This window comes from Suricata suricatta, chromosome X (genome assembly GCF_006229205.1).
Source record: "Suricata suricatta isolate VVHF042 chromosome X, meerkat_22Aug2017_6uvM2_HiC, whole genome shotgun sequence".
In the NCBI taxonomy this organism is placed as follows: domain Eukaryota; kingdom Metazoa; phylum Chordata; class Mammalia; order Carnivora; family Herpestidae; genus Suricata; species Suricata suricatta.
Genome location: NC_043717.1, coordinates 53,539,112 through 53,565,841, shown reverse-complemented (window position 1 = coordinate 53,565,841; position 26,730 = coordinate 53,539,112). Strand labels below are relative to the sequence as shown.

At 36.8% G+C, this 26,730-nt stretch overlaps 1 protein-coding gene across 3 annotated transcripts in view; it reads right to left on the bottom strand.

The window, feature by feature from the left end:
* CHIC1 (cysteine rich hydrophobic domain 1) overlaps positions 1-26,384 on the bottom strand; it is a 60,225-nt gene extending 33,841 nt beyond the window's left edge. For all 3 annotated transcript variants that reach the window (XM_029930682.1, XM_029930681.1, XM_029930683.1), the window contains exons 1-2: positions 26,060-26,384; positions 9,164-9,218 (exon numbers count right to left, since the gene is read on the bottom strand). In XM_029930682.1, coding sequence (XP_029786542.1) covers positions 9,164-9,218; positions 26,060-26,346 — 342 coding nt within the window. In that variant the 5' untranslated portion in view covers positions 26,347-26,384. The remainder of the gene's footprint in view (positions 1-9,163; positions 9,219-26,059) is intronic.
* Positions 26,385-26,730: the final 346 nt, after the last annotated feature.

The following is a 26,730-nucleotide window of genomic DNA, read 5'->3' as shown; positions in this document are numbered from 1 at the left end:
CATAAGTTTTCTATAGTTTTCATCATACAGGTCTTTTACATCTTTGTTTAGGTTTATTCCTGGGTATTGTATAGTTTTTCCTGCAATTGTGAATGGGATCATTTCCTGATTTCTCTTTATGTTGCTTCATTATTGGTGGATAAAAATGCAACCGATTTCTGTACATTGATTTTGTACCCCACAATTTTGAACTCATGGATCAGTTCTAGAAGGCTTCTGGTGGAGTCGATTGGGTTTTCCATGTAGAGTGTCATGTCATCTGTGAAAAATGAAAGTTTGACTGCTTTTTTGCCAATTCTGATACCTTTTGTTTCCTTTTGTTGTCTTATTGCTGAGGCTAGGACTTCCAGCACTATGTGAAACAACACTGGTGAGAGTGGACATTCCTGTCGTGTTCCTGGTCTCAGGGGAAAGCTCTCAGATTTTCTCCATTGAGGATGATGTTAGCTGTGGGCTTTTCACAAATTGCTTTAATAATGTTTAAGTAAGCTCCTTCTATCCTGACATTCTTGAGGGTTTTTTATTAAGAAAGGATGTTGCATTTTGTCAAATGCTTTTTCTGCATCTATTGACAGGATCATATGGATTTTATCTTTTGTTAATGTGATGTATCACATTGATGGATTTGTGAATACTGAACCAGCCCTGTAACCCAAGAATGAATCCCACTTGATCATGATGGATAATTCTTCTTATGTGCTGCTGAATTCGATTCGCTAGTATCTTGTTGAGTATTTTTGCATCTGTATTCATTAAGGATATTGGCCTGTAGTTCTCTTTATTTGTTGGTTCTCTGTCTGGTTTAGGAATCAATGTGATATTTGCTTCATAGAATGAGTCTGGAAGTCTTACTTCCATTTCTATTTTTTGGAATAATTTGCGAAGAATGGGTGTTAACTCTGCTTTAAATGTCTGGTAGAACTCCCCTGGGAATCCATCCAGCCCTGGGCTCTTGTTTTTTGGGAGAGCTTTGATAACTGATTCAATTTCTTCACTGGTTATGGGTCTATTCAGATTTTCTATTTTTTCTCGTTTGAATTTTCATAGCACATGTGTGTTTTGTAATTTGTTCATTTCTTCTAGGTTGTACAGTTTGTTGCCATATAATTTTTATAGTAATCTTTGATGACTGCTTTTATTTCTGAGGAATTGGTTGTAATAGATCCATTTCATTCATAATTTTGTCTATTTGGGTGTTCTCTCTTTTCTTTCTGAGGAGGCTTGCTAGAGTTTTATCAATTTTGTTTATTTTTCCAAAAACCCAACTCTTGGTTTCATTGATTTGTTCAACTGCTTTTTTGGATTCTTTATTGTTTAATTCTGCCCTCTTTATTATTTCTCTTCTTTTGCAGGGTTTGGGGTGCTCTTGCTGCTCCTTTTCTAGTGTCCTTAGGTGCTCTGTTAGATTTTGAGTTTGCATTTTTTCTAGTTTCTTGAAATAGGCCTGGATTGCAACAAACTCATCTCTTAGGACTGCCTTTGTTGCATCCCAGAGAGTTTGGATTGTTGTATTTTCATTTTCATTTGCTTCCATATATTTTTTAATTTCCATTCTAAATGCCTGATTTGCCCCATCATTCTTCAGTAGGGTGGATTTTAACCTCCATATTTTTGGAGGTTTTCCAGACTTTTTCTGTGGTTGATTTCACGTTTCATAGCATTGTCATCTGAAAGTGTGCATGATATGATCTCAGTTTGTTTGTATTTATGGAGGGCTGTTTTATGACCCAGTATGTGATCTATCTTGGAGAATGTGCCATGCACACTCGAGAAGAAAGTAAATTCCCTAGCTTCAGAATGCAGAGTTCTAAATATATCTATTAATTCCATCTGTTCCAGTGTGTTGTTCTGGTCCATTGTTTCTTTAGTGATTTTCTGTCTGGTTGACCTATCCCTTGTTGTAAGTAGAGTAATAAAGAACCCTGCAATTAGCACGTTCTTATCTAGAAGATTGTTTCTGTTTGTGATTAGTTGTTTTATGTATTTGGGTGCTCCCAAATTTGGCGCATAGATGATTATAACTGTTAGCTCTTCCCGATGTAGAGACGCTGTAACTATTATGTAATGTCCTTCTTCATCTTTTGTTACTGCCTTTACTTTAAAGTCCAGTTTCTCCGATATAAGAATGGCTACTCCAGCTTTCTTTTGGGGTCCAGTAGCATGGTAGATATTTCTCCATTCCCTGATCAGTCGGTGTCTTCAGGTAAAATGATTTTCTTGTAGGTAGCAAATAGATGGATTTTGGTGTTTTTTTTTTTTCCATTCTGCTACTCTGTGTCATTTGATTGGAACATTCAGTCATTTACATTCAGTGTTATTATTGAAAAATGTGTGTTTAGAATCATTGTGTTCTTTATAGAGTTCATGTTTGTTTTGATGTCTCTCGTGTCTTATTCCTTGCTTCCTTGCTACATTTCTCACATAGAGTGCCTCTTGGGATTTCTTGTAGGGCTGGTTTGGTGGTGATGAATTCTCTTAATTTTTGTTTATTTGGGAACACCTTTACCTCTCCTTCTATTTTGAATAGTAGTCTCGCTGGATAAAGGATTCTTGGTTGCAAATTTTTCCTGTTCATCACATTGAAGATTTCCTGCCATTCTTTTCTGGCCTGCCAAGTTTCAGTAGATAGGTCTGTAACCACTCTGATAGGTTTCCCTTTGTATGTTAACCCCTCTTATCTTTATCTGCTTTCAGAATTCTCTCTTTATCCTTATATTTTGCCAGTTTCACTATGATATGTCATGCTGAAGGTCAGTTCAAGTTATGTTTTAGGGGAGTTCAATATGCCTCTTGAATTTTTATGTCTTTCTCTTTCCCCAGATTGGAGAAATTTTCATCTATGATTTGATCCAGCACCCCTTCCCGATCTTTTTCTCTTTCTTCCTCTTCAGGAACTCCTATGATACGGATATTGTTCCATTTGATTGATCACTCATGTCTCGAGTTCTCCTTTCATGTTCCTGTATCAACTTCTCTCTCTCTTTTTTTTTTTTTTGGCTTTCTCTTTTGCTATAACTGTGTCTTCCAATTCACTTATTCTCCTCTCTGCTTCTCAATCCGTGCATTGGCAGCCTCCATTTTATTATTCACCTCATATATAGTCTTTTGAAGGTCCCTGGTCTATGTATCAATAGCTTCTCTGATGGTTTTATCAATCCCTGTGATTAATTTTATGACAATTGTTCTAAATTCTTGTTCTGTTTAGTTGTTTATGTCTGTTTTGAGCAGTTCTGTAGCTGTGATTTCTTCCTGAAATTTCTTTAGTGGAGAGTTCTTTTGTTTCATCATTTTGGCTAGCTTTCTGTCTCTCGTCAGTTTTAAAAGCTCATTCTGCACTGTGCGCCTGTTAGTATTGCTCTATTAAAGGAGGCACTTTGACTGTCCGAGACCTGTCATTTCAAGAGATGTTCTTTAAATGGTGTGTCTTGGTTTCTCTTGTTATGCCTGTAGTTAATATATTTCCTTAGTGATATTTGGGACTTTCCACTATGTGCTAATTTAGCTTGTTTCTTGAGGTAGTCCTGAAAAGGAAAACAGACAAACACACAGGGAACAGAAGCATGCAAACACACTGATAGATCAAGGAAACAAGAAAACCAAAAAGGAAAGGAAAAAAAGGAGTGGGAAATAAAAGAGAGGACAGGAAAGGAGAAAAAAAGAGCCGTGGGGACTGAGACTGCCAACGATAAAGGAAAGTCTGAGAGCATAAAACCTGTGGAGGGGAGAGATAAGAATGAGATAAGGGAAAAAATATTTGGATGGTAAGATTTGATTATATCACAACAGTGCATAAATTTTGGTCTTTCCCAGACTCCAGGGGGGGAAGTGACAAAAGGAGGAAATAGGAAAATTGAGAAAACAAGGGAAAAATTATAAAAATTAAGAAATAAAAATAATAAGAAATGAAAAAAAATTGGAAAAATTAAATATAGTAAGAGAAGAAGAATCCAGCTCTCCAGGGTGGATGGGCTTGGTTCAATGTAAGTAGGTCAGGTCTCAGGAGCTGGTCTCTGAGGCCCCGCCTTAGGGGATTTGGCAGAAGAATGATGGGGCCTCAAGCCCCCCTCAGACCATGCGTTGCCAGCCACTCTCTTGAATCCAACCTCCCTGTGCCACGGGCGGATTAAATTGTTTCAGTTTTGTAAGTTCTGCCAGGTTTCTAAATCCTAGTCCACACACTTTAATGCTTCTGCCACCGTTAAAATGATCTCTGGCAGTTGGGCAGCTTTCTGGCTGGGATTGCACAGGCGAATTGGGGAACCAGCCCTTCCCTGTCTCCACCTGAAGTTGGCAGGCTGCCGAGCCCACGAGCCCACGGGAGAACAAGCCCGCTGAGGGGGACGGATTTCTCTCCCCGTGCCCAGCAGCTACACGTGGAAAGTTTGTCTCTCTGCCACTGGCTGAGGTCTCCCCTGTCCAGAGATCAAGCTATGCGCATTTTCGCCTCTCCTTCTCTTCCCCTCGGCTCTGCACCGCCTTGCACGACTATTCCCTGCAGTGTCCTGCATGGCTGGTTTTTGCCTGGCTCTCCAGGGTTCTGTGCCACCCCGCATAGTCGCCTCTTGCGAGTGCAGCCCTGCGCAGTGCTGTGCAGCCTCTGGATACACGGATCTCTGCAGGCCCTGCGCCAAGTTTCTAGGCACTGTCTTTCCCAGCTCTGCTTTGAGCCGGCGTTCCCTCCCCCAAAGTCTCCGATTCCAGTTCGCACTCACTCAGGCATCTGTGAGGCTGCTATTAATAAGGGGTCTGTGCACGCACCTCCCTTCCTGGAGATCAGAATATTGTGGCCTTTAATTCTTCTCAGTTTGATGGTTGCAGGCGGGTGGAGGTACCAGTGTTCCCTATTCTCCGCCATCTTGCCCCCCTACACCAATACTTTTTAAAAAATGTGTAATTTTCTTTCTTTTCTGCCAGGAGTTTCCACCTTTAATACATAATAGTGTCAATTAATACTCTGTTTCCATTTTAGGGCAGACTAGAAACTGCAATATTGAAGTTACTAAAAATGAGAATTCAGAGTTTTTGAAGTAATAAGTATATTCAAAAGGAAACTTTTAACAGAATTTCAAACAATAAAATAAAGTTTGCATTTTGACTTTAAAAGAAAGCCAGGATTGTTTTTTTTAAATCTGTATTTGAATAACAGTAAAAATCACAAAACAAATGATAAAGGCATAGGAAATGAGAATTGGTTAACTCAGTTTTAAACATTGTGAAAAAAAGGTGTAGTTACCTGTGTGGAATCAGAGGTTTACTCAATTACTTCCACATAATTGAGAATTTTTAGTAATGAAGGTTAGATGGGAGCCCTTTACTTTGTAGCTGAATGGTAGATTGTAAAGAAACATTTAATTCCTTTTGATTTTTCTTGGAAAGAGATAAAGGAAACCAAACCATAAAGATGGGGGAAAGGGTCATAATATTTTATAACAGAATGCAGTTGTTTCAAGCTGATGGCCAGAAGCCTTTATTTCTTTTCTAAAGTTCTGTAGTTCTTTCCTTTTCTGGTCACCAGGATCTGTATGTATGCACCTGTTTGGTATGTCCTATCATGACAGGAAGGCTATCTTTAATGAAACAGGAGAAACAATCTTTTCTGAACTTAAAATAAAAGGTTACTTTTTTATATGTATTAGAAGCATTAACAAATGAGAAGCACAAAATTAATATTGAGCCACATAGCTTGACAAAATGTCTCTTTACCTTTTTAGGATTAACTGCAATTTTGCTTAGTTTAGGCATTAAAGCTATTTAGAATCCCATTCATGCCAAAAGACTGATTATGTAAGAGATAGATTTATTTTTCTATTTTATTTTTTATAATAGTTTATTGTCAAATTGGTTTCCATATAACACCCAGTGCTTCTTCCCACAAGTGCCCCCCACCATGACCATCACCCTCTTCCCTCCCTCCCCCTCCCCTATTTTTCTATTTTAGATTCTGCAATCTATTCATTTTTAAATATTTTACACAAAGACTATTAAGTTTCAAAATCAGATCTTCCTTTTAGTTTTTTTTCCAGTTCATGTAATTCTTCTTGCCTCTTCCCCCAGTTATCAGAGAAGCACATTGATAATTCATAATAACCTATACAAATACAACAGTGCCTATTGGACAAAAATTGTCTCATTAAAGAGAAAATGAATAAAGTTAATGCTATCACCATGTGACTTTTAAAAATCAGACTTTCAGAATTTCTTTTACTGTTATTTTCATTACCAAAAACTAAACTAAGAAAAAAAATCACAGTATCACTTATATCTCATCTAATATATGAGAAATCTTGGATGTTTGAAATAATGCACAATAGAATAAATATCCAATCATTGATATGTGCTACAAAAACAGTCACCTTAAAAGAAAGGATATCTTAAGAACAGCTCATGTCCAGATCATTTAGGTTTCGTAAATGAATAAAAAAAGCAGCTTGACATTCTTACTCTAGTTAAAAGAAAAAAAAACTATATGATCTTTCGTGATGGTGGAGTTTTTAGTTTTAGAAGGCCTGGAAAGAAATGAAGACATGTGAAGAATTATTCAGAAGATTGCTTGAGCACATAAAACTGGCCAGTTTCAAAGATGGATAAATTTTGTGCTTGAGAACCCTATGCTCTGATTTTTGATTATTCACTTTCTAGAATTCCTTGGACTTGTTATTCAAGCTTTTAAAACCAAACCATATTACATAATAAGACTGGATGTAACTGCCCAAACAACACACGCAGCAACACTAGAGAAACATAAAGAACAGATTTTCCATTGGAGATGTTTAAATTCACATTTCCTTTAATATTGAATGCCATCTTTCCACAAATACATTATTGTTTGAGATTTTTCGACAGCTATTTTTCTTTTAGAGAAAACATTTATGATTAATTCATATGAAACAATTCTAAGTTTGAACTGCTGCATCAATTGGCAAATTATTCTAAATGATCAGGAATAGGAAGGTAGAACATTTTAGAGAGTAAGGCCAAAACCTCAAACAAAAGGGCTCCTTTATCCTAAAAAGAAAAAAGTACACATATTTTCTGTTAACTTACCTAAGGACTATCTCTAGCTGCTTAATTTTATGGACTGATTTGACATTATACCTCAGGAGAGATAGAAAAAGTCAACAGTTTAAAGGGCAGATTATTAGTGGGAACAGTGAATCAACTATTACTTCAATAAAGAATGTAACAGTAGCAAAAGCAGTTAGAAATTGAAAGTTGGTAAGAAAAAAATTGGAGAAATAAATAATCAGGATGAAATTGTGATGCACTAATGAAAACTGGTCAAAAACAACTACAAACTTATATTGAGAAGTTAATCAGTACCTGACAATATACTAGAAATTTTATATATGCTCATTCAATTAATCCTTATGACAAGAACTGAGTTACTGTTATCATCTCTTTTTTTCACATTAAACACTAAGGCTCAGAGAAGTGGCTTGTCCAAGGCCACAAAGCCAGTAAGTGACAGACCTTGTATTACAACCCAGAACTGATGTCAAAGTTTAATCACTCTATACCATTTCTAGCTAGCTCCAATTTTTCAGGGGGTAAAGGAAGAAAATAAAGTATAAAATACCTTTCAGGGTTAAATCAAATAGAATTTCTTATAATTTTAGTGCCCTTGAAAAAAGAAATAGGTCTGCTGTCTCTCCCTGCTCACCTTCTAATAAAATTGAGCAGAAGACTGGGATTTGGCCAAAAGTGAAAAGTAAGCAGCTGGAAAATGTATCATGATGGAAAACAGCCAATATTAAGTGTATTTTATCTAGTTCTCAGAGAGTTTAGAATGAGAGGACAAATAAAAGTTAGGTTTGAATACGTTATATAGTAACATAGTTCAAAAATCAAAACAACACTAAAATTTACTCAAAAAAATGGTCTGATCCTTAACTTTGTCTCCATCCATCTGATTCCCTTTCTCCCATCAAGGTAAACACTTTTATTTAGTTCTTTGTGTACCCTTCTAGAATTTCTTTATACAATTATTAATGTGCTTATTTCTCTCCTTTATTACACATACTGTAGACAATGATTTGCACCCTGTTCTTCTCACTAACAATCTGAGAAAAATTAACAATAAAATAGCATAAAAGCCCTTTAGGGAATTGAATGATTTAAAAATCTGACCCAAATCTACACTGACAAATAGCATTGTTCTAGAACTGTATTAAATCACAGGCTTCAAAATAAAAAAAGCTAGTTTATTTGAACCAAATCATCATTTTACCTATCAAGCATTCAGCTATTAATTATTTGGAAATTATTAAGTATTTTGTAATGTAATAGCCTTTCTCTTTCATCTCCATTTCCTCCAGTAACAAATGTGAAAATAACTTTTTGCCTTAGAGCCTTTTCCTTTGGACCTACAAGTTAGCATTACTGTTGTTTTAAATCCTAGGAAGTCTTTGACTTATGAGCCTCAAACTTGAACATACTACTGAATGTAGAAAAGCCAGAGAACAGAAAGGTAATAATTTATTGCACTGAGTCCAATTTTAGAAACCCAAACTACCTAAGAAGGCAGAAAATTGTCTAAGCAAACATCTGATTCTTTTGATGTATAACAAGTCATACTGCAGGATACTTTAAAAATAATAGAGTGATACAAAGTTAAACAATGATAACTTTGTTAACTATAAAAACATTGGGATTACTGATGTAAATGAAAAGAATTACAGCTATTAGTGCTAAGAATATAGGCAAAACTGGGAAAACTGAACAAATAAGTAATTAATGGCTGGCATTAATGGGCAATGAACAAGATAACTGGTCATAAGCTAGTAGTCATGGTGACAGCTTTCAGTCACTAATGACACAGCCTCCAGGTATGCTGGTCTCATTATGAGGCTTCATTACCAGTGAGCCAAATCATTTGTCATAACACTGAATCAGCTATAAAACAATGCTTTTATTTTTTAATTTTTTTAAATGTTTATTTATTTTGAGAGACAAAGAGAGAGAGCATAAGTAGGGAGGGGCAGAGGAAGAAGGAGACACAGAATCTGAAGCAGGCTCCAGGCTCTGAGCTGTCAGCACAGAGCCTGTCGTGGGGCTCAAACTCACGGACTCCCAAGATTATAACCTGAACCCAAGTCACACACTCAACTGACTGAGCCACCCAGGTGCCTCTAAAACAAAAAGTTCAAAGCAAATTCTCACTTACCTTCCCTGTTAGAATGGAGGGAAATTCAGTATCAAACTTGTTGCTCAAGCCAAACCTTAAAAACAAAGAAAAAAATATATTCTACTCAGCATATTTAAACCTTTACCCCTCCCTTTTTAAGTTATAAAGCCATGCACTTCTATTTTGATGCTGTACTTTAAAAATATACCCTAAAAATTACAATATTTACAGAAAATAAATCTTTATTAATCTGAATTAACATTAAAAGAAACTTAAGGTGCAAATCTTAAGGATGGATTTTAACTAGATTCATGTACAATATGGGGTTAAGTAATAACAAATTAGAACTGGAAACAAAATTTTTGATTGAAATGTTTCTGTTAAACCCCGTTTCAGTTGATAACTATTAGAACTGGCTGATTGGTAGTATGTAGGAGTGGATTACACTATCTATCTACTTTTATGCATATGTGAAGATTTTTCTAATAAAAGTTAATAACCTTTGGAACTATAGTTTGAAAACTTATGGTCAGTTAGTATTCAGATACTCAAAGTTTGATCTTTTTGGATGGTTTTCATTTAAATAAATGCTCAATTAGTTTTCAGAAAACAGGTCTCAGCCTTGAAAGCTCTGACTCTCTTCAAGTAAGTTCATTGAAGTCTGTTTTAAGAAGTCAAGATGAATTTTATGAGCTGTCATTCAACTACTTGTTGATTTCAGTAGGGATAACAAAGGTCACTTTCTGCATCTTAGATGATATATCATAGTGACTACACTTGTATAGTATAGTATAGTGTAATGTAATATAATGTAATGTAACTTAATGTAATGTAATGTAACATAATATTAATGGATGATGGGTTACAAGCAAAAGTGAAAAAACAGGAATATTTATTGGGAACTCCTGGTAAGGTAGGCAATAATGGTGACAGTTACCATTAACTATCCACATACCATGGGCTAGATAGACACTGTGCTAGATAAATACATTAATTCTAACGTTTACAACCCTGCAAGAATGGTAGTATCATCACCTTCTTATAAATAAGAAAGCTGGCACTGAGAAATTTTTTTCAAAAACTAATTAAATGACTCTTCCCCAAGTCATATATCTAGTAAGATGGGGAGAACCAAAATTCAAATTCTGATCCTTAAGTTCTTTCTGCCTTATACTGAGCTCTTTGAAAACAGAAACTATGGCTTACTTATTTGTTATCTTGCATTTTGCTTATTAGTAGTATAATGTAATCTATTAGGTATGTAATACAAGTTTGGTGAATAATAAGCTGCTATGCTGTTTGATTCAACTGGTTTATGGCACTTTGGTCTTATGGTTACATTAAAGACATGTCAGGAATCCAATGTCCTATTAAAACTTCATGTGGGAATACCATGTAATCCTTGTATCATTTATGCTAATACGTCCTTTTCTGGGACACAAGCCCATCTTAAATACAAAGATTCTCTATGCTTGGCAGGTAGTAGCAAGCTATACATTTGCACATATATTTTGTGTATTTATAATGTATTTTAAAACAACAAATTCTATTATTAAAATAATTGAGAAAATTAATTAACAACTGTAAAAAGGCCCTTAATTTCATTAAAAAATACTTAATTACTTTTTCAGGTATCTGTACATAATGTAATGAGAACATAATATTCTCATAATAACATTTTATTTAAATCTATACATAGACATTATAACCAAATGTGAAAATAAGATGTTATACCCCTGTACTTGAATTTTATGGCAAATTTCATGTGTTGAGAAACTGACACTCTGGTATTAAATTTATAGTTGTAACTATCTACTAACTCTCCAATCAATAACAAGACAAATATATAATAGAGCAAAAAACATACTTCATTTAAGTTATATACAGTTAAACAGTGACCTCATCACTAGTCAAAAAGATGTAATTTAATTCTTTATTCCACAAACAGGAAATTTTTATTGTGTAATACAAAAATAGACACAGGTTTCATTTTTAAAAGGAGATATACATTTTAAACTAGAGCTCTATTTCCATATCTTCTCTGAATATTTTTGGATGCGATGTCAATAATATGTTCCTGATTTAGAGTTTGGGAAGATGGTGGAGTAGGAGGATCCTAAGCCCACTTCATCCAACAGATACACCTAGATAACAGCCACATCAGTGCAGTGAACACAGAAAACAACCAGAAGATTGGCAACAGACTTTCCACAGTTAACTGTAGAGAACAGGTCACACTTGGAAAGGGTAGGAAGGGCAGAGACATGGTCAGGAACTAAACTCCCCGTGAAAATAACCACAAATGAAAGGGACACCACAAGCATTGAGAAGGGAGAGGAGCAAAACCCGTACCAAACACCTCAGACACAAGAACCTACACTGGGAAGACAAGTCCCATAATATGTGGCTTTAAAATGCAGTGGGGCTTAATTCTGGGTACTTTAAAAATCAGCAGGCTTAGCTTTGAGCGAGCCACAAGGCAATAGGAAACTGACTCTCTCCCCTTAAAGAGACAAGCATAGCATAACAAACCCTGCGGAGATAAAGCATTGAAACAAAAGTTGTTAAAGCACCTGTGATACACAAGAAGGAGATTTATTTACTAAACCAGGACAGGGATTTTTAGGAGACTTTTCCAAGAACAAAAGAGCTGGTGGTACCATTCACACCCCCACCCTAGATAGTAGGAGATCTGTGGGAATCAGTGAGAACAGCCTCCACCTACCTTACTGACACCATGCACCCTTCCCCTGTGTATCTACCCCATCCAATCTGCTCCACTAGGCAGGGAACTCTTCAAAGCAGCACCTGCCACATTTTATCCTGTAAGCAGCCCTGGCAGGGACCAGCTGCACTCCAAAATGACTCCTGCTTGAGGAGAGGGAAAGAACCACACACCAATTCAAATGTAGCCCCAGCAGCCAAACCTTATAACTGGCAGGAAAGAAAGAGTGCTATGTTGATCAGTGCCTCTGCAGCCCCAGCAGATGAACTGGGGGTAGGCATCTGATCTGATTCCAGGCCTCGCTCACCAACAAAAACCTTTAGGGGGCAGCACAGAGAGAGGGTCCTGTAGTTTGTGGTCACTGCAGCCCCAACACATGGACTAGAGCAGGCATTTGGTTTGAATGCAGGCCCTGTCTACCAACAAAAGCCTACCCAGGAATAACACAGGGAGGGTGTCCTGGAGTTTGGTGCTATCACAATACCAACAAACATGCTGAGGGCAAATTTCTGGTCTGATGGGTAACACCACCCAACTATAAGCCCAGGGTAGCTCCAGACTGGCCCTTTAACAGAATAGGGACCAAGCCCTGCCTTGTGCGTGCCCACAACAGGCATAGTGGGCCACTGTGGCCAAGTGGACTGAAGGCAAATGCTGCCCATCCAGCTACAAATAACAGTAGGCTGCATGCAATCCACATAGGAGAGACCCCTGATGTACCTGGTTCTGGTAAACAGGGGACATTGGTACAGGGCATAACAGGACATCTTCATCATAAGACCACTGCTTTCAACATAAGAAGACCTAACTAACTTTCTTAATGTATAGAAACAAACACAGAGACAAAATGAGGAGACAGAGGAATATGTGCCAAATGAAAGAACAGGACAAAATCACAACAAAAGAGCTAAATGAAAGGAGATAAGCAATAAACCTGATAAACAGTTCAAAGTAATGGTCATAAAAATATCTACTGGACTTGAGAAAAGAGTGGAGGTCTCAGTGAGAACTTCAACGAAGAGATAGAAAATATAAAAAAAGAACCAATCAGAAATGAAAAACTCAATAACAAATAAAAATACACTTGAGGCAATCAATAGCAGATTAGAGACAAAAGAATTTATCAGCAACCTGTAAGACAGAATAATGGAAAGCAACCAAGGTGAACAGCAAAAAAAAATTATCAAGGAGAATAAATTAAGAGAACTCATTGACATCACCAAGTAAAATAACATTTACATTATAGGGACTCGATAAGGAGACGAGAGAGAGAAGGGCGCAGAAAATTTATTTGAAGAAATAATAGTTGAAAACGTCCTTAATCTAGGTAAGGAAACAGATATCCAGGTAAGGAAACAGATATCCAGATCCAGAAGGCATAGAGAGTCCTGAATGAAATCAACCAGAGGAGGTGCACACCAAGACACATAATAATTAAAATGGTAAAAACTAGTGATAAAGAGAGAATTAAAAAAAAAACAGAAAAGCTATACACAAGAGGAACCCCATAAAACTATCAGCTGACTTTTGAGCAGAAACTCTGCAGGTTTGAAGGGAGTGGCATGATATATTCAAAGTGCTGAAGGGAAAAAAATCTGCAACCAAGAATACTTTACCCAACAAGGATATCATTTAGAATAGAAGACAGTTTCCCAGACAAACAAAACTTAAAGGTGTTCATCACAATGAAACCAGCCTGACAAGAAACATTAAAGGGAATTTTTTGAATGGAAAGAAAAGGCAATTATCAGGAGTAAGAAAATTGTGAATGGAAAAAATTTCACAGGGAAATACAAACATAACAAAAGTATTCAATTAATCAGTTTTAACTAGTATGTAGGTTGAAGGACAAAAACCATAGAATCAATATTATCAATAGAAATCAGTCAAGGGATTCACAAAATCAAAGGATGTAAAGTATGACATCATATACATAAAACACGGGGAGAGGAATAAAAATTTAGTGTTTTGGGGGTGCCTGGGTGGCTCAGCTGGTTGAGTGTCCAACTTCAGCTCAGGTCATGATCTCACAGTTTGTGGGTTCGAGCCCCGCATCAGACTCTGTGCTGACAGCTCAGAGCCTGGAGCCTGCTTCAGATTCTATGTCTCCCCCCCTCTCTCTGCCCCTCCCCAGCTCGTGCTCTGTCTCTGTCTCTCTAAAAAATAAATAAACATAAAAAAAATTAAAAAATTTAGTGTTTTGAAAATGGCTTCAAACTTAAGCAAACATCAAATTAATAGATTGCTATATGCATGTTATATATGAAACTAATAGTAATCACAAATCAAACATCTATAATAGATACACACAAAGTAAAGAGAAAAGAAACCAAGAAATCAAAGAGGAAATAAAAACACACATTGAGAAAATGCAAATGCAAATATAATGGTCCAAAATCTTTGGGATGGAGCAAAGGATATTCTAAGAGTGAAGTTTATAGCCATTACAGGCCTACCTCAAGAAATAAGGAAAATCTCAAATAAACAACATAATCTTACATCTAAAGTTTCTGGAAAAACAAGAACAAAGCTCAAAGCCACTAGAAGGAAAGAAATAATAAAGAGTAGAACAGAAGTAAAAAAAAAAAGAGTCTAAAAAAATTAATGGAAGTGATCATTGAACTCAAGGGTTGGTTCTTTGAAAAGATTAAGAAAATTGATAAACCTTTAGTCACACTCATTGAAAAAGGAAAAGAGAGGGTACAATTAAATAAAGGCAGAAATGAAGAGAAGAAATAACTGACACCACAGAAACACAAAGGATTATAAGAGAATTTATGAAAAATTATTTTCCAAAAAATTGGACAACCTAGAAGAAATGGATAAATTCCTAGAAACATATAACTCTCCAAAACTAAAGCAGGAAGAAATAAAACATATGGCAGACCAATTATGGGCAATGAAATTAAATCAGTAATCAAAAAAACTCCAATACACTAAAGTCTAGGACCAGATGGATTCACAGGTGAATTCTACCAAAAATTTAAAGGAGAGTTAATACTATACTTCTCAGTGTATTACAAAGGATAGAAGAGGAAGGACAGTTTTCAATTTTATCCTACAAGGCAAGCATTACCCTTATATCAAAACCAGATAATGACACTACAAAAAAAAAAGAAAAGAAAAAACCCCAGTATCTTTAATGAAAATGTATGCAAAAATCCTCAACAAATTATTAGCAAACTGAATCTAAAAATACCTTAAAAAATCATTCCCCAAAATCAATTGGGATTTATTCCAGGGATGTAAGTGTGGTTCAATATTTGCAAATCACTCAAGGTGATACATCTCATTAGCAAGAGCAATAGGAAAACTATATGATTATCTAAATAAATGAAGTAAAAGCATTTGATAAAAATTCTCAATAAAGTAGGTTTAGGAGGAACATACCTCAACATAATAAAGGCTATCTATGAAAGCTAATATCATCCTCAATGGTGAAAAACTAAGAGCTTTTCCTATGAGATCAGGAACAATACAAGAAGGTCCACTCTTATCATTATTATTCAACATAGTACTACAAGTTCTACCCACAGCAATCAGATAAGAAATAAAAGGCATCCAAATTGGTAAGGAAGACTTAAAACTTTCCCTATTTGCAGATGATACAATACTATATATCCTGAAACTCTAAGGACTTCACCAAAAAGTATTAGAACTGCTCAATGAATTCAATAAACTCACTGGGTACAAAATTAATAAGCAGACATTTATTGCATGTGTATGCTGATAATGAAAGTAACAGAAGAAAAATTAAGAAAATAATGCCATTTACAATTACATCAAAAAGAATAAAATACCTAGGAATAAATATAACCCAGGAGGTGAATGATCTATCCTCAGAAAACTGATATATTGATGAAGGAAATTTGAAGATGACATAAACAAATGGAAAGATAGTTCATGTTCAGCTTGGAAGAACCAATATGGTTAAAATGTCCATAGTACCCAAAACAATCTACAGATTTAATGCAATCTCTATCAAAATACCAATAACATTTTTCACAGAACTAGAACAAATAATTTAAAAATTTGTTTGGAACCACCAAAGACCCTGGATAGCCAAAGCAATCTTGAAAATGAACAAAAGTGGAGTCATCACAATCCAAGATTTCAAGATATGCTACAAAGCTGCAGTAATCAAAACAGCATAGTACTGGCACAAAAACAGACACATAGATCAATGGAAAAGAACAAGAGTCCAGAAATAAACCCATGCTTATATGGTCAATTAATCTCCAACAAAGGAGGCAAGAATATACAATAGGAAAAAGACTCTTTGAGAAATGGTGCTGGGAAAACCAGACAGCTACATGCAAAATAATGAAACTAGAACACTTTTTTATACCATACATAAAAATAAACTCGAAATGGATTAAAGAACTAAACGTGAGGCCTGAAATTATAAAATTCCTAGAAGAAAACATTGGCAGTAATTTCTTTGACATTGCTCATAGAAATACTTTTCTAGATATGTCTCTTTTGGTAAGGGAAACAAAAGAAAAATTAAACTTTTGGGACTATACCAAAATAACAAGTTTTTGCACAGTAAAGGAAATTGTCAACAAAGCTAAAAGGCAACCTACTGAATGGGAGAATATATTTGCAAATGATATACCCAAATACATATCCAAAGTATGTAGAGAACTTATACAACTCAACACCAGGAAAACAAATAATCAGATAGGCAGAGGACCTGAAAAGACATTTTCCCAAAGAAGACATATAGATGGCCAACAGACACATGACAAGATGGTTAACATCACTAATCTTCAGGGATATATAAATTAAAACCACAATGAAATATTACTTTACACTTGTCAGAATTGCTAAAATCAAAGTGATAAGAAATAACAAGTGTAGGCAAGGATGTGGAGAAAAAGGAACACTCGTGCACTGTTGGTGGGAATGCACACTGGTGCAGCCATTGTGGAATACAGTGTGGAGGGTCCTCACAAGATTAAAAATAGAATTACCATATGATCCAGTAATTCCACTAGCAGGTATTTGACCAAACAAAATAAAACCACCACTAATTTGGAAAGATAAATGCACCCTGTTTAATGTAGCATTATTTACAAAAGCCAAGATATGGAAGCACCCCGTTTCCAGCAATAGATGAATGGCTAAGGAAGTGCGCTCTCTCTCTCTCTCTCTCTCTCTCTCTCTCTCTCTCTCTCTCTCTCTCTCTCTCTCTCTCTCTCACACACACACACACACACACAGGAATATTATTACTCAGCCATAAAAAAGAATGAAATCTTGTCATTTGCAACAACATGGACAGACCTAGAGGATATAATGTTAAGTGAAATAAATCAGTCATACAAAGACAGAATACTATAGAATTCATTCATATGTGGAATTTAAGAAATATAACAAATGAATATGGAAAAAAGAAACAAACAAAAATCAGACTGTTAAACACAGAGAAGAAACTGGTAGATGCCAGAGGGGAAGTGGGTGGGGAATGGGTAAAATGAATATAGAGGATGAATAGTACACTTATGTTGATGAGTACTGAGAATGTACAGAACTATTAAATCATTGTATTGTACACCTGAAAGTAACATAACAATGTATAGTAATTATGTCAATTAACAAAAACACATTCTTATCTCATTAGAGATTGCTGCCATTATAGCTTTTCCAAGCTGCCATTCTAGATATCAAATAAGTAGGATATAGACAGATGTATCCCTCAAAATATATGGAATATTTTTATTATTTTAAAACTTCTAAGCTTTGTTATTCTCTTTGCATTTGTCACCAGGCAAGTGAACTTTATGAAATTTATTCATAAAGACAAGTTCATTATGTCTTATTTATTGCCAATTTTATGTTTTCTTCTTAGAAATTTTTTCCCTTGACTTTGCAGCTTTACACTCTCCCATCCTTTCACTCTCTAACATTCTTTGCCTTTTCCCAAAATTTAGTTTTTACTCAACTGCTTGTCTTTCTACAGGAGTTTTATCAGTTCATCTACATTTAATAGCTTTGATATCACTTCTATGCTGATGACCATCAAATCTATATCTCTAGTCCTATATTTTCCAATGTTCCTTGGTCCCTCATCTCTAATTGCATACTGAAGATTTCATTATGTATATCTTGCTAAAATAATACCACCTCAAGTAAACTCATGTCTAAAATTAAATGTTACCTTTTCACTGGAAACTACAGCCCCTTTCAAATTTTCTCATCTCTATCAGTGGCACATTGAGTCTCTTTAATCTAGACCTTGGTATTGGTTATGCACCTTCCTTCTCCTATTTTTTGCACCTTGCTTGCTCTGAGGTGGCTCCAAGTCCTGTTATTTGTTACTTTGAAATCATCTCATAACAATTCCTTCGTTTTCATTACAACTGTCATATTGGCTCTTATCTTTGCTCAGGTGGTTCCCCTTGCTTCCCCTCCCCTAGTTTAAATCCTATTCAACCTTCAAGGCCCAAGTCAAGTCCCAGCCCTTGCTGTAATGCCATGAATGTTCAAACTTTCATGGATTCTCCCTTTCTCTGAATACTCACACACACTTCAAATCTGTACTATACAATTCAACAGCTAATAAAATATTTTCCATTATTCTTTGCTGCTCTAAATAAGTATCTTTTTTTCTCTCATCATTTCAGGTTTAATTTAGAAGAATGCCTCACTGAAGTTTACTATTCTTTTTTTTAATAGTTTATTGTCAAATTAGTTTCCATACAACACCCAGTGCTCTTCCCCACAAGTGCCCTCCTCCATCACCACCACCACTTTCCCCCCCTCCCCCTTTCCTTTCAACCCTCAGTTCATTTTCAGCATTCAACAGTCTCTCAAGTTTTGCATCCCTCTCTCTCCCCAACTCTCTTTCCCCCTTCCCCTCCCCCAGGTCCTCCATTAGGTTTCTCCTGTTAGACCTATGAGGGCAAACATATGGTATCTGTCCTTCTCCGCCTGATTTATTTCACTTAGCATTACACCCTTGAGGTCCATCCACTTTCCTACAAATGGCCAGATTTCATTCTTCCTCATTGCCATGTAGTACTCCCATTTTGTATATATACCACATCTTCTTGATCCATTCATCAGGTGATGGACATTTAGGCGCTCTCCATGATTTGGCCATTGTTGAAAGTGCTGCTTTGAACATTGGGGTACATGTGCCCCTATGCAGCAGCATTTCTGTCTCTCTTAGGTAAATCCCTAGCAGTGCTATTGCTGGGTCATAAGGAAGTTCTATGGATAGTTTTTTGAGGAACCTCCACACTGTTTTCCAGAGCGGCTGCACCAGTTTACATTCCCACCAAGAGTGTAGGAGGGTGTCCGTCTCTCCACACCCTCACCAGCATCTATAGGTATCTTAAAAGCAATTTTCCTGTTGGTTTTGTAAAGCATGGCTTATACCTTATTTTTTAATTTTCAGGTTTTTTTCATGGTGCTTAGGCCAGTGCTCAAGTTCTGAATATGTTCTTGCTATATTCACATTACTAATTTTCTTCTTTAATATATAAAGGGACTGTCTTTTCTAAAATATAAAAAATATTTTAGATATGGTAAAGAAAGTGTAATTTTACCTTTTAAAATATTCCCTTATGGCATATGTGTGTGTGTGTATATATGTGCATATACACACAAACATATATATACATATGTATACATTTCAAAAGGTATAAAGATAGGCAAACCAGGCCTGATACATTCTCATCATTTGGGGTAAAAGGCAGTAGCAATACTATTCCTGCCTACCAGAAATTTCTTATCTTTTTCATTAAGAGATTCAGCACTTAAAAAGAATACTTAACTCACATAACCTTAGGCATAACATTTCACTTGATAGCTACTAGGAAAATGTTGAAATGGCTGCTACTGAATAAACACCTTAGCTCTATTTTATAAACGAACTATTAACAACTGTGAGTCCACAGAGGTTAGATAAGACCATCTACCCATTACTGATTTGTAATAGGCATTAGTCAAGATGTAGGGTTTTTCAGCATTAAACAAATAGGCACTTGGGAACTTCTCACACTGTCCATTTTATCAGCTTCATTAAATATAGAGCCTATCATGTGCTTGAAGCTGTCCTAGTTGATGGTTTCTAATGATTGTATTTTATTTGTCAAGAGTCTTCAATGCTTCAAATTTTTAATTTCTTGGATGATTCTTTGGAGTAAAGGAAACTGAGGCAAAGAAGGATGGGTCCTCTTAGTTGCTCTTCCCTCTTTTCTTCCTCTCTATAGCCCTCACTGTTTTTAATCCTTTTGGAAATGGCTACACACCAACCTTTGAAAACCCTATACAAATTAAAGTTTATGTGTTCAGGTTGTTTAAGAAAACAGATCAAACTAGTAAAATTCTGCCAACAAGAAACATGATTTGACCAGAAAACTATGCACTTATGGTAACAATTCTGAAGTGTGTGCATTGAACTTTACTATACCATGAAAAAAAGTCTATGCCATAAAATTCAAACATATTTTCAAAAACATTACAGTTAAATCTTTTTAATCTTTTATATGAAAATAATCATGTCTTGCAATGCTTTAAAATGGCAAGTTACCATATTTCAGTATTCTGAAAGCCTAAAATCTTATAAAATATTTACTTTATACAAACACATATTAACAATGCATCATTATAATTCCTCAAAGACAGTTGTTCACAAAAAGGCATCCATTAACTGATTTGAGAAGTATCAATAATTGTACTGCTAAGTTTTTGCAGAAATGCACTGTTAGGCAAATGTGGCCATCTTTTTTCAATTCTGTATGCAATAACTTTAGCTTTTATTTAGGTTAATTTTTATGAGACAATTTTGTAAGTCCCTGAGAATTGGTAACTCTCTACTAAATTCTATATAGATATACTATCAAGGGTAAATATCTCTATGTTTTAAGTACTACAAAGAGTGTGATAATGCCTAAAAATAAAAGATCTCAGGAATAGAATTTTCCTAATATTTCAAAACATGGGGTCTCAATACTTATAATATCAAGAAGAAAATTGGTAGATATTAAGTTATATCCCTCAGATATATAGTATTCCAAAACACTCAATATTTCTAAGAGACATTTCATTATGACTGTCTCTATAAACTCAAATTTGTGGAGTTAATTTTGTTATAATTTTTTTAATTGGAAGAAACCCTCCAAATATCCATTCATCATCATCATCCACTCAGAATTGGAATTACAATTAGTATGGTTAGCTCATTCTATTTCTTAAGAAATTATAATTAATTCCATGCTGAAAGATTAGTATCTTGTTAAAGGAATTAGAAAGCCAAAATGTTAAGATGTACAAATAGACAGGGGTATTCTGACACCTTAACAAAGTTTTCAGAGGTAAGGCCATACTGTAACACCCATCATTGGGACTGGTGATATTACCGTAGCCATATGTATCTTTGCTCAGAATCACAAGTACTTTCTACCACATGAGTCAAGTAACTAGTATTTGTTGAGGGCCTGTAATATAGAATGTATTATGGTACGGATATTGAGTGTTATTAAAGTGAACCAATATTCCTTCAATTTACTTTTACTGATTGCCTACTTCAGGTTAAGCCCTGTACTAGGCAACAAAGATTCAGAGGGAACTAAATCTTGCTCTTGCTATTGCAGCTTACAATTTAGTGAGGGCAGAGAAGATTTGCAGGAGGTGGTGACATATGGAGAGCTGAGGTAAGGGTAGTGGGTACTGGAATTCTAGAAGGAGGGGAGGCAAAGAGATAAACAGCATGCTACAGGGGCACCTGGGTGTCTCAGTCGTTTAACAATCCAACTCTTGATTCCAGCTCGGGTCGTGATCTCGTGGTTTGTGAGACTGAGCCAGGCTCTGAGCTCTGCACAGACAGTGTTTAGCCTGCTTAGGATTCTCTGTCCCTTTCTTTCTGCCCCTCACTTGCTCTCTCTCTCTCTCTCTCTCTCTCTCAAAATAAATAAACATGAAAAAAAGAAACAGCATGCTAAAAACAGGAAAATACAAGATCCATAGAAGAAATATCAGAAGATTAAGCTGGAAGACAGGCAAGGTTCAATTCTAGATTCCATGTTATGGGGCTTGGATTCTATCTGGCAGGTAAGTGGAAAACCACAGAACAGTCTTAAGCAGTATAGTGGTATCTTAATTTAGCAGCAGGCTGGGGAATGGATGTGAAAGTAACGACAAACAAAGGCCTGAACCAGGGAAGTGCCAGTAGGGAGGAAAAGAAAAAATGTTTAGGTCCAATATTATTTTACTTGCTGATAAGTATAAGTGAGGAAGAGGAACCAAGGATAAATAATGTGATAGGTGGAGGTACATTTAACTGAGATGGAAAAAACAGATATAGAAGGGATTTTTTAAAGGGCTGGGATGGAGGTATAAGGGGGTATGAGGGAGATGAGTTCTGTTATGAATATGTTGAATTTAGGATGCTACTGGGCTGTCAGGTCAGGAAGCCAGGTTTAAGTTTGAGCAAAGTCTGGCACAGAGATTCATATTTAGGAGATGTCAGATAATTGAAACCATGGTAATCAAGATAAGATCATCTAGGTAGAGCAGAGAATGAGAAGAAGAGCAAGTTGAGAACAAAACCTCAGAGACCACTGGTATTCAAGGGTCAAGAGAATAAGAGAAGCCCGTGAATGAGAGAGTTAAAGAATAACCAGAAAAATACAGGGAGCCCAGGAAAGTGAAGTGGCCAAGGAATTCCTAGGATTGTGTTTGGTAAAACTTTTTTATAAAATCACAATCTGAATACCATTAGGCAAAACATATACCACCTTCCAGTTCAACTAAAGCCCCATCTTTATCCATGCTGCACCATTTTCTGTGACCTCTCTTACCTCTGAAGGCTTTGGTGTTTGTGACCCCTGGAATAGAAGCCTTCAAAAAAGAGGGAGCCATTTTAAGTGTCATATATAGCAGAGAGGACCAGAAAGACAAGGAATGAGAAAAGTCTACTAATGTAGCAACAGAGGGTCATGGTGGTCATCCTAACAAGGCTAGTTCCCCTCCCCCATCTGTGGTCATGAGGGCAGAATCCAGGTTAGAGAGGAATGAAAAGGAAATAGATATGGTAAATGTAGCTATTAAGAAATTTGGAGAGGGAAGGAAGAAAGACAAGACAGTGGCTAAAGGGGAACATAGGTCCAAGAAGGCTTTGTTTTATTTTGTTTTTAAAGAATGAGAAAGACTCTGAATATGTCTATAGGCTGATGCAGAGAGAGGTAATAGAGAGATGCGGCTGCCTGATGGAGCAAAGTTTGGGAGGAGGCTGGACGAGAAGGGTATAGAAGACACAAGTGGTACAGTGAGCTCTGGACAAGTGAAGGAGCTCCTTGACTTCGGAGGCTGGGTGAAGAGAGCATAACAATTCAGACCTAACTAAGATCTAGTGCAGGTTTCTCAGCAGGAAAGTGTCATGATTAAACTGTTTTTAAGAAAATTAGTTTGGCATAAGCATGCAGGATGTATTGGAGTGGAGAGAGGTGGCAGACTGTGGAGATGATAGCAACCTAGAATGGTGCCAGTAGAAATGGAAAAAATGAAAAATCTAATAGACATTTCAAAAGATATGATGACTCAATTCGGGGACAGAATGGCATTGGACAATCAAGAAGAAGGCAGAGTTAAAATGATTCAAGGATTTGAAAACCTATGCCAGAAGATTAGAGTGGTGGTATCAGGGTCAGAAATGGGGCAACTGGAATGCACAGTCAGTGTGAGGAGGGAAAATGATGGCTTAAAATATACTGAGTTTGAAGCAATGGTTCTCAAATTTTAAACCTCGAAAAAGAAACAAAGTCCTCTGAGATTACACAACTGCACAGAAAATGGGAAGAAAATGGGGTGCAACAGCGCCATTCAGACAGGACAACTGTCTCATGCCAGAAAAAAATTTAACAGAAGCTGGCTATTTTAGACATCTGAGAATTAGATTAACTTTCATAAGGATCTTACTTTACCTGATATAAAGAAAGTTTTACTCCCATAGAAAGGCTAGTTCTTCAGATTCAGTAGAATCTCCTAAACATTTAATTTTTTTCAAATCTCACACATTTAACATCAAGTGTGCTTTTTAGTTGAGAGAATTTACAGAATACAGCTAAATAACTTTCCAAACTATATACGTTGGTTAGTGATTCAAGTACTGGTTTGCTGCTTTTCAGGCTTCCATTAATACCAATAGTTACTACCAGCACCATTACTTCACACTCCCAATTCCAGAATTTTTAAGCTGAGAGGGACATTACACCTGTCACAAGGGCCTGGATATGGCAAGTGTCAGTACTTTGCTTTTATTTTTATTTATTTATTTTTAAATGTTTATTTATTTTTGAGAGAGAAAGACACAGAGTGTGAAATGGGGAGGGGGAGACAGCGAGGGAGACACAGAATCTGAATCACAGGCTCCAGGCTTGAGCTGTCAGCACAGAGCCTGATGTGGGGCCAAATTCACAAACCGTGAGATCATGACCTGGGCTGAAGTCAGACGCTTAACTGACTGAGCCACCCAGGTGCTCCAGTGCTTTGCTTTTAATTGAAAGTTGGTTGATAAGTGCTTCACCATGATTGTGTGAAGAACAGAACGGAATCACAAATAAGTTTCTGGTAACTTAAATTCTGTTTTCTTGCCCCTCCTCTGTTTTCTGAATGTTAGAAAATAAGGAGGAGTGGAATATTGAAATATAAAATTATAGACTGGAATAAAAACCCTTTTTCTGTTCAGTCATGTAAAATAATCTACATGAAAGTAACCTTTGGTGCCAGAATCATAATTAGTTTGAGTAATAAACTTTCTCCCTAGTGATGAAAGGAATACAAGTAAAACCGTACAGTAAGCTGGCATCTGATCATTGTAGGCTATCTGCAAAACTCTTGGATCAAGAAAAACTGTGTTAAAATAATTGCCTAACCAAAAAGCAGGTCTAAAAATCTCCCCATTCTCTTCCACAATTTCAAAATCTTTCTTAACATATTTCATGCAAAGATCACAAAAGTATATTACAATAAAAATATTTGACATGTTAAAATTAACAGCTAACACGAGGGGGGGGAAGTGTTGCGTATTATATGATTTCTGATAATACAAACTCAATTCAAAGTCAAAGGGACCGGGTGAGCGATTATCAAAATTAGAGGCAATGATAGGAAAATGCAGTAAAAGACAATAGAGTTAAGGGGATGAACACGACACACACTCAAACTTCCAGGTATTTACAGCCCAAGCACATAAAAAAAAAAAAAAACTCTTCAAAGCCCAGAGAGGCATTAAAATTTTCTTTTGCTTTGCAACCACAATGCTATGAGGTCTCTCCTACTTTTATTTTCTTAAATATGATGCAAGATTTCAATTCTTTAAAAAAGTCACTGCATAAGTTTTCAAAAAATCAGCCTCGGCTCCTGGGGTACTCGTTTCTGTAAGTATTTAATGTCTACATATTTATATTTGGGCATACAAAATCTCCTGTAGGTATCTTAAATTATTTCAGAACTGAAAGGCTTCGGAAATCATCTTACCTCCACCCTTCACTTCACAGATGGAGAAATTAAGGCCCAGAAATAGGAAGCAACCTGAGCAAGGTCAGGGCCAGTAAGAAGCAAAGCTGGAGCTAATATCCAAGAGTCCTTACTCTCAATCCATTGCTCTTTTACTTTTCACAAGTGCCTCTTAATCTGAACCTCTACCTGTGATATTTACAGAACGTCAGAATGAGGAATTATCAAGCCATGGAAAGGATTATTGTATTCATTCACATACGGATTAGATAGGAAGAATGGATGAATGAATATGTGGATAGGTGGATATTCTCTAATATTATTCACAAAACATATCACATTTCTGTTTTGAAGAAAGCCTAGGTCTTGTCACATGTCACAGCAGTCACCGTGTTCCACTATACACCAATCTCAGCAGTAAAGAATCCTCTGGTACATCCTGCAGTTTAAAGACTATTTACTTGCCAGCATACACAAAAGCAAGGAGACTCACCTCTACCCCTCTCCCTCCTATCCAAACCTCTAACTTCCCTGTCTTATACTCACTCTTTACCTGATGTCAGTGCATCACAATTGTGTTCTTCCTTTGCACCTATCTCCCTCGGTTTCTCCATTTAGACCAAGTGTCCTTTACTAACTGCCTCATTCAGCCCTCCCCCATTCCACAGGCCCCTCGGTCACCTTCTCATTCCTCTGTCGACAAATCTCAGCGTTTTCAAACCCTATGGCCCCCTCTTGCTTACACAGTGATGTGGCCGGCTCCCCGCACCAATACAGGATCCGGGGCATATCTTCGCAGATGCTCCTCACTCACTACCCGAGGTGGGGGCGGCGTCTCCTCCCCCTCCTCTTCTTCCTCCTCCTCCTCTTCCTCCTCCTCCTCCTCATCTTCCTCCTCGTCGTCGGGCCCTGATACCGACGACGACGACGACGGCGACGACGACGACGACGACGTTACCACTTCTTCTTCCTCCTCCTCTAGTTCCGAGATGGTGTCGAACTCCGCCATGTTGGGCAGCAGGATGCTCATCACGTGACCCCTCGATCGCCGCCACCCTAGAGAAGAGTTTGAACCTGCGGAGGTGCTGGAAGAGGAGGGGGATCGAAATAAGAGAAAGCGGAAGGGGGAAGGGACAGGATTTGAGGAGTTGCGCCTGCGTGTTGAGGCAGACAAGGGGGTTGGAGGCGGGTGCTGGAGGGAGAAAGGAACAAAATCTGTGTACGCTTGCGCGGCTCAAAAGGAAGGGGGGCGTTAGAGACGAACTCCAGGGAATTATTGAGGCCTGGTTTGTGGGCGCAGTGCTTAATACTGCTCTTTGGGCTTCTGCCCTGGGATGTATTTTCTGGTTTTATTTCCCATTAATTAGTAGTAGCTATTATATCCCTCTCCCACCCTCCGTGCGGGAATGCATAT